This window comes from Cololabis saira, chromosome 10, assembly GCF_033807715.1.
Source record: "Cololabis saira isolate AMF1-May2022 chromosome 10, fColSai1.1, whole genome shotgun sequence".
Lineage (NCBI taxonomy): Eukaryota > Metazoa > Chordata > Actinopteri > Beloniformes > Belonidae > Cololabis > Cololabis saira.
The window spans coordinates 38,334,247-38,349,359 of NC_084596.1; the positions used below are offsets into that span (position 1 = coordinate 38,334,247).

At 37.9% G+C, this 15,113-nt stretch overlaps 1 protein-coding gene across 2 annotated transcripts in view; it reads left to right on the forward strand.

Annotated features, from left to right (window-relative positions):
- The window catches only part of brinp2 (bone morphogenetic protein/retinoic acid inducible neural-specific 2), a 230,807-nt gene that overhangs the window by 142,862 nt on the left and 72,832 nt on the right, over positions 1-15,113 (forward strand). For both annotated transcript variants that reach the window (XM_061732840.1, XM_061732841.1), the window contains 2 exons: positions 8,119-8,309; positions 12,481-12,662. In XM_061732840.1, coding sequence (XP_061588824.1) covers positions 8,119-8,309; positions 12,481-12,662 — 373 coding nt within the window. The remainder of the gene's footprint in view (positions 1-8,118; positions 8,310-12,480; positions 12,663-15,113) is intronic.

A 15,113-nucleotide genomic window follows, 5' to 3' on the forward strand; every position in this document is an offset into this window, starting at 1 on the left:
ATAATATCTTACTGTCACCCCTTTTTTTTTTTAAACTGAAGAATCTCTGTTTTTCCCCATATCACCTCTGCTTGGTATTAAATAAATTAAGAGAATATTATTCAACCTTTTTACTTTTGTCATTTTTTTTTCATTTCATGTTCATGTCTACTAAAGTTACCAAATATAATAACTCATGAAAAGGTTTAACATTCACTCAGTTTTGCTGTCCCGTAGTATTTGTGATGTTTTGTGATTCTTCTTAGTCAGTGCTGAAGTCATGGATTTATGGTGATCCCACATCCATAAAATGGTGTGGAGCAACAGTCACTTTTTGGTCCAGAAAGTAGTGATAAATGTAGTGTTTTGTGCAGATGTGACATTTATCTACCTGGATATTAGATGCTAAAAATTAGATACAATGCAGCAAAGTGCTTTGAAATTTGAGTTTTGAGTTGTTCTAGATTTTTAAAATCATTGTTCAAGTGATTGATCGAAATGGAAGTATCATTGGGCAAAATCAAAACCTTTGCAAATGCATTTCTACAATAGAATACCAAAACATCTCACAAGTCTCCCTTGGAAAATAAAAGCCTGTAGCTGTTGTGGCTAAAGCTTGACAAAAGGGGGAGGAAAAAGCAAAACCTACAAAGACTTAAGTATGCTCTGAAAGTATGTACAGTTTCAGCTGCACATCTGATCATGAAAAATAACTCATTAGTCCACTTACACTTAACGGCAGAACAGAAAAGGTGAATTCACATTATGCTATACCGTGAGCATGTGGCTGACTAAGATAAATAAATACAATTTGGGTAGACTTGGTATCACTTTCTTGTGAGGTTACAGCAGTACTCGAGTTGTAAAAAGAATCAGGGGGGATGGTGGATTTTATCATATGGGGACAGATACTTTGTGCTGATTAGAAATAATATAATATATTACAAATAATAGCAGTGACCAAAACACCTGCAGAAATACTGCAGGAATGACATAGCAGCAGTTAAATGCAGCTTTGTGTAAGCTTTAAATATCCACTGGGCTTACAGTACATCAAATACATCAAAACACAATAATAAAAAACACTTTTCTGAACTTATCAATATGACTCTGTCGTTCAAAGGATAAGTAAAATGGATCACTGCAAAAACTCAAAATCTTAACAAGAATATTTGTCTTATTTCTAGTTAAAATGTCTAATTTTAGTAAAAAAAATCTCATTACACTTAAAACAAGACTCATCACTGGAAAAAACAACAATTTTCACCTGTTTCAAGTAGATTTTCACTTGAAATAAGTAGAAAAATCTGCCAGTGGAACAAGATTTTTTTGCTTGTAATGAGAAGATAAATCTTGTCCCACTGGCAGATTTTTCTACTTATTTCAAGTGAAAATTTACTTGAAACAGGTGAAAATTGTCAAATAAGTTATTTTTCGGGTGATGACTCTAAATGTGGAAAAAGCAGTAAAACCACATTCATTGATGAAATGACATAAGGGATGGAAAGGGGGGATGGCAGTTTTACAGGGGGGATGATTTTGACCGTTTTTATTTCAGGAGGGATGCCATCCCCCCTCATCCCCCCTCAACTCCAGTACTGGGTTACAGTGAATTTTGTACAAGATTAAATGGAGGACATGGTAAAAGTGAGATGGCGCTGTGAGAACGTGAGAACGTTCACTTTACAAATCTATATTTTAATCAGATGCTAAAGTTACTGTACTTGCAAAAATGCAATCTTTTTTCCTCCTTTGTCGCAGCAGCCATGTTCCCCTGAGCATGATAGCATAATAAAAACACTTTCAGCGAGATGGATGAAAATATCTATCCTCTCCTTGCACATGTAAGACTCATTTCCATGGAGGATTGGTTGTGAGCAGTGAAGCACGGTTTTCATGGAGAAGCCTGAAGGTTGTGTGCTCCCCGACAACCACCAAACTCCAGAAATAGCCAGAAATCATAAGTGGGCCACTTCTTATTAATAGGTGAGACTGTACCTGATTCAGGTGAAGCGGCTCATTATAAAGTTTCAGCCTTGCTCACTTACAACACACAAACTTCTCATCATGAGTTAAAGCTCAGAAGGAAAAGTCTTGTGGTGAGGAAGCAGAACTACTGCAATCTGAACCTGCAATTTTGACTTTTTGTGTTTCCTATATATTTCCTTCCTCTGCCCTTGTTTCTCTGGAACTTCTGTTGAGCTCTTGCCTTTTTCATCCATCATGGTCTCAATTAGGATGAACCACTCTGATGGGTAATACGCATGTCCCACAGCATTAGTGCCAACAGACTGTTCAGTAAGTCTGTACTGTTGAATCGACAATTTGTTGTTCGTGTGGTGGCATGAACAGATCTCAAATGAACTCTTGTGTCATGTCTTGTGGTTGGTTGTGAAGATGGTGCAATAGCTGTTGGGTCTTGATCTTCCACACTGTGATATGAAATGTCGGTGAAATGTGATTGGAATTCACCTGAATTTTAGAGCTGCAGAGCACTGATTCCTTTGGTTTCTTAAACAGATTGTAAGTGTAATATATTAAATATAATATTTCCAGAAGTAATACGGACACAATTGGGGAAAAAAAAACAATGGCTGTTTTTGTTTCTGTGCAGATACTGAAATTACACAAAACAATATTCAAATTAGATATGTTCATTATTATACAGTATTGCCACACTGGGAGCCGTTCAACCTTTACTGCCAAGAGGAGAGACTTCAGGATACTTTAAATTGCACCATTAGAAATGTAAGAGTACAAGAGTAAAAATGGTTTTGAAAACCATTTGACTGGTGATCAACGGACTTGTAATGTTGTTATTTTTTTACAAAATTGTCCCTTTTTCAGAAATATATCTTATTGTTTTGAATACTGAGCCTATACTGGTATACTGAGTATTTTGCAAATTTTGCAAATAACTAAATAAATATGTTGGTGCATGTGTTTGTGAACTCAGAGTGGAGTTGCTGCTCGTTCACACTGAGAGGAGCCAAATGAGGTGGTTTGGGAATCTAGTTGAGATGCTTCCTGAACGCGCCCCTGGGGAGGCGTTTTGGACATATCCAACCAGGGGGAAGCCCCAGGGCACACCTAAGACACACTGGACAGATTACATCTCTCAACTGGATCCTCCTGGAAGAGCTGTAGGAGGGGGGTGGAACAAGAGAGATCTAGACATCTGTCCCAAGGCTTTTTAAGAACTACTATTATTCATATGGGCTATTTCCACCGTTTCAATTTTTTTTTTTTTTAAATCAAGTTTCAGAAGATTATGGATTCATTATCGAAGAAAGAAGCTTTAAGCTTTTACTGGGAATGAAAATCTTACTTATACTTTTACCTTACATTATAAAACATTAAACAATGGGGATCATCATTAGCTCATTCCTTTCTGAGGCACACTGAAAGCAGCATGATATAGCACGATATGTAGCTACTGTTCTGGCACTTTTTCAATGTTTATTTGGGGAAAAAAACCTACTAATTATAAGAATAAGACCACAGATGCAGACAAGTTGAAAAGGAAAGGTTGGGGGTGTAGAGAAGGAGCAAAACAGAGAGCAAGAAGGAGGAGGTTTTTAAATCATTCCTTCCTCAATCATCACAGGAAGTGAGAGACTGCTGGGAAGTCAGATGGACAAGCTTGAGGCGCAGTGGCCATATTGCTTTTTTTGACATGTGGCTGCAGGCATATGTTTGGACAATATGAGGAGACAAAACACTTCAGACACATTAGAAGAAGTGGTGTAGCAGAGCATGCAGTACTTGTCAGCAACATCTGTACAGATGTGAGGAATTCTGGAAAGGGAGGCCAAATTTAAACCTTTATATATTCACTGAAATCGTATAGCTTATGATATCCAAAAGTGACTTTCCAGCATTTTGCTTGGAGGAGCATCCAAGAGAAATTCTGCATAGCAAAAGATTTATTTATTTATTTATTTATTTATTTATTTTTCTATTCAAAGCCAAATTCCCTCTGCTTCAGCGAAACTGAGTGCCAGAGCTGCAGGTGCAATCAGTGCTGTGCTAAAACCTTTTAATTAACACCATCTATCATCATTAGCCAAACGGTCAGCCAGCAGTCTCATCGTTAACTCTTAGAGAGTGAAGCAAGGAGAAAAGTAAATGATGCAATGCTTTTCTTTGCTTTTTGGCCCTGTCGCCATCAGCTCCCCTTCACGTGCCCAGTCACTGCAAAGCTGCTCTAAAAACACATCAGTCTGCATCAGGAACACTTAATCAGTCTGCAACTGCTAGCTGTCATACTGTAACTTACCAGACTAAATACTAAGCTAAAACTAATGGCTACTGATGCATGTGAATGTCATTTGCTGCGTTTAGATGTGACCGGCCTTTGGTTTGAGACATTTGTTATCTGACTGCTGTTGCCATTAGAATGGCAACATTTCGTACAAAATAGTTGTTGGAATGACCTTTGCCCACCTTAAAACTGCAGTAAAAGTGCTTTCAACAAGTGAGACATCTTGGTTTAACTGTAAGAGGAGACGCCACCAAGCAGGTAGAAGGAAAAAAGCATCTAAGTGAAATAAGTGTAGGTGTCTCTCAAAACAACAGGTGAGAAAGCAAAGGGTTCCTCTTTTGCTCTTGACCTTTTACTCCCTGCACTCCCCTCTTCCAGCTCCGAAGTAGCCGCTGCAACTAACTCTCCCAGAGTTGTTCTGCTTTCACAACACAACAATGTTGCCTTAGTTCAAGATAGCTTTACAAATTGTGTGCTGTGTCTGCGTGCGTGACTAAAACTAGACTTTAATTGGTGCATTATATGAGAAAGAACCTCCTAATGAAGTACAAGTGTGACCGTATGCTCCTGAGGACATTCCTTCTGAGGACAGCTTTGTCATGCTTTGACCTAAATGATTACAAATCTCAGCACCCCCTTGAAGACTAATGTGCAAGACTGCAACTAAAAACAAATTAAATCCCCCTGCTGTCTTTAGTTTAGTACTGCCTGAATGACCCTTTTTCATATTTATTGTGTATTATTACGTATTACGGTGAATCAGCCCATTGTATTCTTCCAAGTGCAGTTGTAATGCTGTCAACCGGATAATTACGGTATCGTGTTGTTGGTAATGGAAATCTTTTGAACGCAAAAATGGCAGTTTAAGGGCAAATAGTTGGAAATTGAGACAATGATGCAGTACAGTATGTGTACTTCCCCCTGTGCATGTTCCACTTCCAAAGTGTTTGACAAAGAAAAAGTGCATTCGGGAAAGCAAGGTTTTACTGTTGGTGTTTGTACATTTATGCATATATGACGAGCTGCATCTTTGTATTACTTTAGATTGAGCTTCTTTTTGTTGCAGAAATGAATGAATAAATAATTATTAGTGAGATGTGTTCAGGTGGCTAGTTTTAAGCTGTTTGACTTGTTTACTGGCTTGCATTCACTCAATTTAAACACTGGAATATATTTTGCACCAGTTGGCAGCTTGTTGCAACAACTCCTGTCATATTGTTGATCTTGTCATCATAAGGTTCTCTACAGAGTTTATTTCTGCTCAACACACTACTTTAGATGCTGAGCGGCTTGAGTGATTTCTGCTTGTATTTTTTAAATATCTTCTGGTATGGATAATTAAGACCATTCGTGTCGTTTTTTCTTTACCTACAGGAGCATCTTATTGAGCTCTCAAAAGCCCATGCGGCCTATAATAAATCCAAAGAGCAAAATACGGAGGAAGTTTAAACTAGCTCTTTCCTTCTGTCATTGTGGGGATTGTGACATCTCTTGAAAATAAAATGGATACATTTAGATTGCTGAAAAGGACATCATGGGAATATCGGGAATGAAGTAATATGTGTTTCACCAAGACGTGGCTGCAGCTAAACATCCCCCAACTCTAAATAGCTGTCAAAAGACAGGTAAACAGGGGTATTAGTCTTTGTTTGCAACAGATTGTCTAATCTGGGACAAGTTAATGTGATGGGACATTTCTGTGGTGCAGATATTTTACCGTCAGTGGTGAATATCAACCCATATTATCCATTGACAGAGTTCACTTTTTCTTCTTCTTTTGTTAGTCGCATATCCCTGTGTCGCATATAACACTTTAACGACAATCTACAGCTTCTCTGTCAGCCGTCTACTCAACAAAGAAGATCCTAATCTAGTTCTCCTCACTTCTACATACACACACTTTGTTGAGAATCAACCTGGGTTCAAAAGAACTATGAGGAGGTGGTAGCAGGAAGCAGATGAAACTTGGCAAAGTTGTTTTGAGGCTACAGACCAGGATGCACTCTGTGAGCCACATGGATGACTGGCTGTGTAACATACTACATTAACTTCTGTACTGAGAATGCCATCCCTGCCCGGACAGTGAGGTGCTTCCCCGCTAATAAGCTCTGGATCACCAGTGACCTGAAGGAGCTGTTTTACAGGGAGGGGGGAAGGGGGCACAGAGGAATATGCAGAAGCAGCTTGAAGTCAGTCTAAGAGAAGACAAGGAGGTGTAACCTACACGAAATGCTGGAGAGCAAAATATGACGGAGCCAATGAACAACATGTTTTCAATAGGTTCAGCTCAGGAGGAGGCACGCTCTCCTCTTCTCCTCTTCTCCAGGAAACACAGACCTCACACCCTTCCTGGAGAGCAGCTTCTCTGTCACACCCCTGTAGTCATGGATCTTGTTACAGCTCAGCATTTCTTTCTGGATCAAGGAAACAGGGAGACTGCCTATTTTTTCCCCACCAAAGCACCCTCCCTCTCACTATGCCAGGGGTGTCCAATTCCAATCGTCAAAGGCCGCTGTCCTGCCCGTTTTTAGATGTTTCCCACCTTCCACACTGACATAAATTGGAATTGGACGCCCTTGCACTACGCCTTTCCGGTCTCCTCTTGTGGTTCATGTCTTAACTCACAGGAAGATCCTTCAGAGTATCATGGCAAGTCCAGATTGCATGAGCTGGCAACAGGGGTGCCACAGGGATCTGTGTTTGGCCCTCTTCTCTTTTCACTATACACCACTAGGTGAAATATTCAACTGACAAAAGCTTATTCAGGTCTTTCCTGTCTATAACCTTCGATGACTCTTTTGTAATTAACTATCTATACTTTATAGTAAACCAACATAATCTCCAATCAGTGATTAATAAAGTGTCTTCTGCTAAACCCATGTCTGAACGAGGTGCTAGCATTAACTGAGAGCTCTTTGAAACTGTCAGCTTTGTTTGAACTGTTTGAACTAAGGATACATTCTCTAATGGTTCTTCTGCAGGTGCTTTACGCACTCATCAGTGTATATGCATAGAGTGAATTACTAAACAAAATGTGGTTATCCTTTTTTTCCAGGTGTGCACTAATGTTGACCATAATTTTTGTTGAACATGCATGAAAAAAAAAAAAATGGAAAAAAACAACCTGCATACAATTTCAGAAATCCCTGAATGTACATGCATTTCATAGTGTATTCTATGTATTACGCATTTTACACCTGCTATTTTTGATTATATCACAGCTCAAACATGCAGGGAGACAGTCCCTGTCCTTGGCTCGCTGTTTGGTTTGCAGCGTTTGGTAACGCCGGTCAGGACTGTATCTGCATGTAAATCAAAGACAAATTAATAAACATAGACTGTGTATATTTAATCATAATGAATATAACAAAACTAAATGTATGGCTTGGAGGCCTGCCATCTCAGTAAATGTGGGAGAGCACAACGCACATACAACTATATGAACAACAATGGTTAAATTAATGTATTTTATTTGGCATTCATCAAAACCACAAATTAGAAACATATAATATGCATCATTAAATACACTGCCATGAATGAATAAACATACACAACTTTATTCAATGAATCAACAAAACACAAAGAGTTCAAACAGAAAAGCTAATGCTTGAAATAAAGCATTAAATGGTTTAAGTGCAACTTCTAGAATCATGGAAACGTTGACCAAAAGAGTTACTTGAACAAACATAAAGGGTAGTCTGTCATCTTGGAGACGCACAGATGAGTCCACAATGTGGCAGTGTTGTTTTTCTTCCTTGCTTTTTTCAGGAGAAACCTCTTGACATTGGACAGTGTCAGGACAGGAATCATAAGTATCACTTTGCTACTGTTTCCCTCTCCCTTTCCCTCACTTATTAATGTATTCATAATTGCAGGGAGTTCAGCCACTGGAAGGTGAACAGCCTGGCTACAGAGAAGAGAGATTTCCTCAAAGCTCCATTGCCCTTAGCACCAGAGTTCCTACGCAACCTACGGTTACTGGGGCGACGGCCAACCTTGCAGCAAATCAACGAGAACCTTATTAAGAAGTACGGAACCCACTTCTTAGTTTCTGCTACCCTGGGAGGTAAGGAAGAGCGACAGGTGATTGCCTTTATTCTCAGGTTAGGAAGTGTTGAGACACACCAAATATAGACAAGTTACTTATCTCAGCCCTCCAAGGAGGTATATAGCCTGCGGTGGCATAACGCTGCAGAATAATGTTGAGGGAAAACCAACAATTGCAAAAACCCCCACACTTTATACCTGCAGAATTCAACTAGGGTTGTTTTCCACTGTGATAATTCTCCACTTTTTTTTTTTTTCCTCTGATGAACATTACACACAGCTGCAAGAGTCTGACAGAGAAATAGAAGGATTACACTCTTCTTTTTATTAGCATATATCTTTCTTCCTTTTTTACCTCCCTAAGGAGAAGAGTAAGTCATGAAAGAGAATAGTCAGCAGTTCTGATTGCTTACACCTCACAAAAACATGACTGATGGCTGTTTAATGCTCAGAGTGGCTGCTTTGTTTTAGGATTGATGTACTGCAGAGTCTGGTCATCTTATTGCATGGTCAGGATGTTAAGTCTGTTAACAGAATCACTGTTTAAAAAACTAAATACAGTCATACCGCTTTCTGAGGAATGTTCATGGTACGTAGCATTAGCAGGTGCTTCTTATTTAAACACAGTAAATCTATCAGCCGGTGATAAAAGCAGAGGTTTTGCCAATTTGCTGGTCTGGAACATTCAGGTAAGAGATAATACAATCAGTAACTGTTGCTATCCAGGAATCTGGGAAGGCCATTTACAATTAAATTTAAGTCCATCAACCTACTGCTAGAAGGTTAAGTCAAGTGGGACACATACAAGATTGTTTCTTGTTTCCCCAGGAGGGGATATCCCAGCAATTTCACCCCAAGGTCAGACTTTGCAATGTTCAGAGAAATTTTTAAATTCTCAAGAGCTACATTTTAAACTCTCAGGCCACTCTTAGCATGTAATATGTTAGAGTTCAGCGTAATATCTTTTAGAAAAGACTACCCAAGTATGAATCCCTGGGTAGGATTGGCAATAGAAAGCCTCTTAAAAAAACAAAATCAACAAACATGACACCATGACTTGAATTTGCACGGATACATCTGAAGAAACAACAAGACTTCAGGAACCATATACTTTTGGCAGAGGAGAGGAAAGTGAAGATATTTTGCCTTCAATGCAGAGTCTATGTTAAAACCTAGTGCAGTGGTGAAATTAAGGCCCAGTCAAAGTCCAGATCTCAGTCTGACTAAAATTACGTAACAGGAACTTAATACAGCTATAGATAAATAGACAAGCTGATATGACATAACAAAAGAGGACAAAATTCTTCCACAATGACGTGAGAGACTGATGATGTCATGTAGGCCATAAAGCCGTTCCGGCTAAAGGCAACCCTCATGGTATTTGAATTGTGAGATCTACTTAGTTATTCACACTGGGTTAATTTTATGGAAAATGCGTGTTTAACCATTAAACTAAAACACAGTGTACTTGCTTTTTTTCTTGTACTTCATCATTCAGGAAAACTTGTACAGCCTATAATGTGAAAAATAGGGTACATACTAATTTAATAGTTCTATAAAAGACCTTATATTGAAACACAACCCATGAAAATTCTCATAAACTGCTGGACTGTAATGTTGTGAAAGAGTAGTCAACCTTTTGTGTACACTGTAATTGTGCACCATACAGAGATTCTTTTTGAGACAGATGTCTCTGAACACCTACTTTGATTCTGGAATTGCGTCCTCAGACACCAAACTGTTCTGCCACATATCATTCTTCTACACTGGAGCATAAAGCATGGGAGATGGAGCAGAGACGAATGCAACGTTAAAACCAATAGTAACACTCTATATGTAATTAACAGCCTCAACTAAATATGTAGACCCAGTCTGAATACTGATTATACTGTAGCCAAGTGAAAACCAACATTCCTGATAAGTATCTGTTCTCTTTTGTTCTGCTCTTTTCACTCCAGTCTTGCCTGCTGTTCGCCAGCGGCATTGATCTGTGGAAGGTATTTTGCTAAAGTGAATAAGTTGATTTAATGAAGCTGCTGAGGCTCACTTTGGTACTTTTGATGCGTATGAAATTAACTGCCTTACATTGAGAGAATGGAGAGTTTAAGAAGTGAATTTCTATTTAAAATGTATGTATATATATATAAAATGCCTTTTTTGCAAAAAAAAAAAAAAATACTGAGCTCAAAACTCTTGTCTTTGGGGCGCACAGACACAGTATCTTTCTGAATATCTTAAAAAAACAAATTACACAAAAACTTTCAGAGAGATGATAGCCTCCACTATTGATACAGTATAATGAGCTTTGAGAAAGACAACGGTTTTGGGATTTATGTATGGGGGTTAACAAAATGTATGCTCAACTAAAGGTTTTTAGAGCGGCAGTGTTACCAAAGATCACGTGGCAGGTAAAATGTTCTCCCCTGTTATTACTTCTGATTGTTGATGGGAATTTAAAGCCTGACAACTGGAAGGTTGAGTCATCTTGCCATTCAGGTTCTTTCATGAGTGAGTGGGGTGTAACGTTGTAATCCTGTGGGAATCTATGCATTTCATGTGATGTTTTTCAATTGTAGCAGTAAGGCCTGTTATACATTTTATATTAAAGAAGTTAGATTAAACAAAATAGCTTAGTGATATATCTTTGATGGTTATATTAAGACAAAATGTTATATTTTTTAATTTTCCTCCAGATAGGTTTTAAAAGCGATGGATACATTTAAGAGAAGTCAATATTAGATTATAATATGATACTTTTTTCATTTATGACTAAAATATTTTTCAACTTCCTCAATAAGGCACCAGTATGTTTCACACATATCAACAATTTCTGGAGAATTTGAACCCAAGTGTAGACTGGAATCACATCACCTCCACTTTAGATGGCGTCTCGCCCTGATATGTTACTTTAACCAGCTGAAAGTGAAGATCACGTATCCGTCAGGCATGTAGTTGACTCACCAGAACTCGAGTCTGACTCAAGCCTTAGTTTTTCAGCATTGGCATTAAAGGAAGAAACTGAATTAAGTCCATGTCGAATCCTCTATTGATCCAACTCAAGTCCCAAGTCGAGTCTAATTTAGATGACACAGTTGTCAGCTTTTTAAACTCACACAGAGTCTTTAAAACACATGTTAACCATCTCTAAGGATATGTGTTCTTGTTGCATTGAATGGCAGCTTTTGTCCAAAGGTGTTTACAATGAAATCAATAAAACAAACATTAACGTACACATAAATTGATAAAACTATTGATGCAATTATTAAGGAGTAGTTTTTAATTTCATGGGGCATCAGTGATGAGTTTTGCCAGAGCTTCCAATGCTGGAGGTTTTCTCTCACTTTTTAACTGCTCGTCCCTTTCCGATGACTCTGTGAGGGGGAAATATTTTTGGAGGAGCTTGACTACATCACATAAGTAGTGTCCTCTTTGTTTAAAATACTGACTCCTTATCAGACTTTTTAATGTGCACTTTATGCTACTTTGAGATTAAATCAAGTGAAAAGTTTTGGATAATTCAGGAGGCAGTTTGGATAGTTGCCAGGAAATACACAGAGCTGAGCTAGACTTGATTGTTTTATTTATTTAAGTATGAAAGTTTAGCAGCCATTTGGGTTCCAGTAGAGCCGGCACTGATCAGCAGCACTTGGTGGTGTTAGCTATTGCTTATCAACTGGGAAATTAGTTTATACCTTTAACATGAGAATATAACAAATGCTAAAGGCTCATAAACATTGAAGTCAAAAGAAAAGAATACAAAGAATCACCTTCTTATCAGAGTCCTCTCCACCCAATTTTCATAAGTTATGCAAGAGAGCCACAGCCACGCTATGACACACCATTTCACAATATGGAAAATCACAACCTTTGGTTTAATGTTAATGGTTCTATAATTGCCTGACAAATGGGTGCAAAGCCAAGAAAAATCATATTATCTGCATCAAAAAAGGCAAACCACAATACCACAATGAGACAGCTGAGGTCTGCCAGAGAAACGTCAAATGTTAAAACAGAATGCCACTTCACTTCCTCTGCACACAAGATTGCCCTGTCAGCACGGAGGAGCCTCGGTAGCCTCTGTAAATGCTTTAAATAGAGAAAGGGATGCATCTCTTTAACATGATTCCCAAGGGAATAAGTACTTTTCTGAGAAATGGTCATGGATCTATCGATTAATTATTTATCTGCAGGAGAAGAGTCTTTGACCATTTTCCTGGACAAGCAGAAGCTAAATAAGAAGTCAGAGGGCAACAGCAACAGCTCAGTGGTGTCTCTGGAGCTGCTCCATCAGTTGGCGGCTTCCTACTTCACCGACCGAGAGAGCACTTTGAGGAGACTCCACCACCTCCAGATTGCCACCTCTGCCATTAAGGTACTGCACACATTCACTCAGCAAGTCCACTTCCACTTCACATTTAGATGCATGCTTTGTGCATCAGTAATTGGCTGAAAAATGTTTGTTTCAGTATGGAGCACATTTATTCTATATGCAAATGTGCTGTGTATTATTGCCATACACACTCACTTGTGTTTTGTAGCTTTCCAAATTCAAAACCAACCTCTTTTCAAGTTATACAATCCAACATAAAAGCTCCGATAAAACTCTATGACATTGCTCATATACCTATTACAAACTCTGACAAACAGGTTTAAAGATTGTCGCTGAGGTTTTCACGGTTTGTTTATTTTGTTTTCAAACACACTCAACACCTGAATAACCACAACACATTGAATGAATTGTCATTCAGCCAAATACCACCGCTAAGTATTTTTATTCATTAATTGCACAATGTCACAGGTATACTGAGAATTTACTCACAGAAGATTGAATAATCCTTTTACTTCATCTGCCTGGATTTACCGCGTTTGAATTCCCCCCAGCAATTGGACGAGAAGCACTACTTTTCTCTCCAGAACAGATCTGTTGGCTTTGGTGTGATGACAGCAGGTGTGTGTGGGTGGGTGGACCGTGCTTTGATGCTTCAACTGAAATAGCAAATCTGATTGAAATGAGTAATTGGTCAGTGTCAACTTTGCATGAATGTCAAACACGATGGCTCATTTCCAAGCGCGCTCGCTGAAAATGTGGTATGCGAGGTCGGTTTGGGTCTCAGACCGGTTTTGTTGCCAAGAGTCACTGTAAAATGGGGCCCAAAGCACTTGACTGCTTTTCCACGAAACATTGAATGGTCGGACGCGATAAAAAGAGAGCACAAAGGCTCTCTGGACTGACTGAGAGGAGTTGCAATCTTAGGGGAAAATTGTTACATTTGATGAGAGTGAAATTCAATTTTAAAAATGGAAAAAAAAAGAAAGTTGGTTGTAACATTATTTTTTTAAAGATATTAGATAAAGGGAATCTAGACAAATGCGACATTAAGAACAACTTTAACTGAGATTATAGTCAACACAACAGTAAACAAAGAAAATTGAATACCTTTTTTGATGCCTGAGGCAAAGCATATCGAAAAGATTATCACTGTGAATGCACACACACTCTTTGCTTAATAAATAACCAAAGCGTGTCTAGTGGGAGGAGTGGAGGGATATGAGGGAGCTAAGAAGTGACTGGTGCACTGAAACAATCAAAAATGGCAACAACAGGACATAAATGAGCAAGTGTTTATGATTAAGGGCTTTTTTGTTTTGTTTTAGTTATTCTATGAAATACATTAATGTTAAAGCAAACAGATACTCTGCAGGGCCTGGCCCGCAGATCATTTTTAACAAAGAAGATGCCATTTCCTGCATTCTGGTGCATTTTAACAGATAGTTACTCACTTATTTTACCTCTAAGTAAACTTTGATAAAAATATTTCAGATGATAAGAATATTTCAGAGACAGATTCACCAATTAGTCCTCATTCAGCAAGTTCATACTGTACAGTATATGCATCAATCTGTTTTTAAACTGACTGCTATGACCAAGATATTGAAAATAATTTGACACAATTTATTCAAAATACAATAAAGTTCAATTTAGGCATGTTCAAAATTATGCTTTTTAGAGTTAAAATAGTTTATAATGTTTTATTTATTTATTTGATTTTATAGTTTGTTTGATTATTTCAGTTTAGTTTTTTATTTTAGCCAGTGCATCAGTAATTGTAGTTTTGGAAAACTGATTAGTTTTACATTCCTTTTAGTCTTAATTTTTTGTTTTTGAGGTATTGACTTACAGATTTTGACAATGCTTTGCAGTACAAAAATACTTTTATTCTTTATTTTAAGTAGTTAGAATAAGAAAACAGGAATTCATGAGAAAAATGAAGCTGCAAACATAAAAAAACAGGCACAGAACAAAAATTAAAACAAAATAATCTTTTTCTGCAATTCCATTTAGTTTCATTTAATTTTGCATTAGTTTTGAATTTGCTCTCTGAGCCTCAAATGTACTGCTTAGTGAGTGTAGCGGTTTTTACACGTGCCGTTTTCAGGACTGATTCATTCCCATAGTTAACATTTTCCCAAGTGGGAAGAGAGGGGGACCCATCAGTCTCAAACCTGTTTCAGTAGGAATTTCTGCCAATTAATTTTTCTGCATGTTTATGTTAGGACATAGAGATTGCTAAAGAGTTTTATTAAAATAGGAGGCCCTAAATCTAGCGTTAAATTAGGGAGAGTGAGATGCAATACAGCAATTTAAGCCAGAAATTAAAGGCTTTCTCCATAGATGTTCTATTTACCTACAATTGTGAATGTTTTTGGTTCACTAAGATGTGAGCAGTAGCCCTCCATTTAGAAAAACTTTATTTATAAGATATATTAAGATATATTTAATTTATAAGCACAGTTTAAAACAACCAAGGTTGACCAAAGTGCT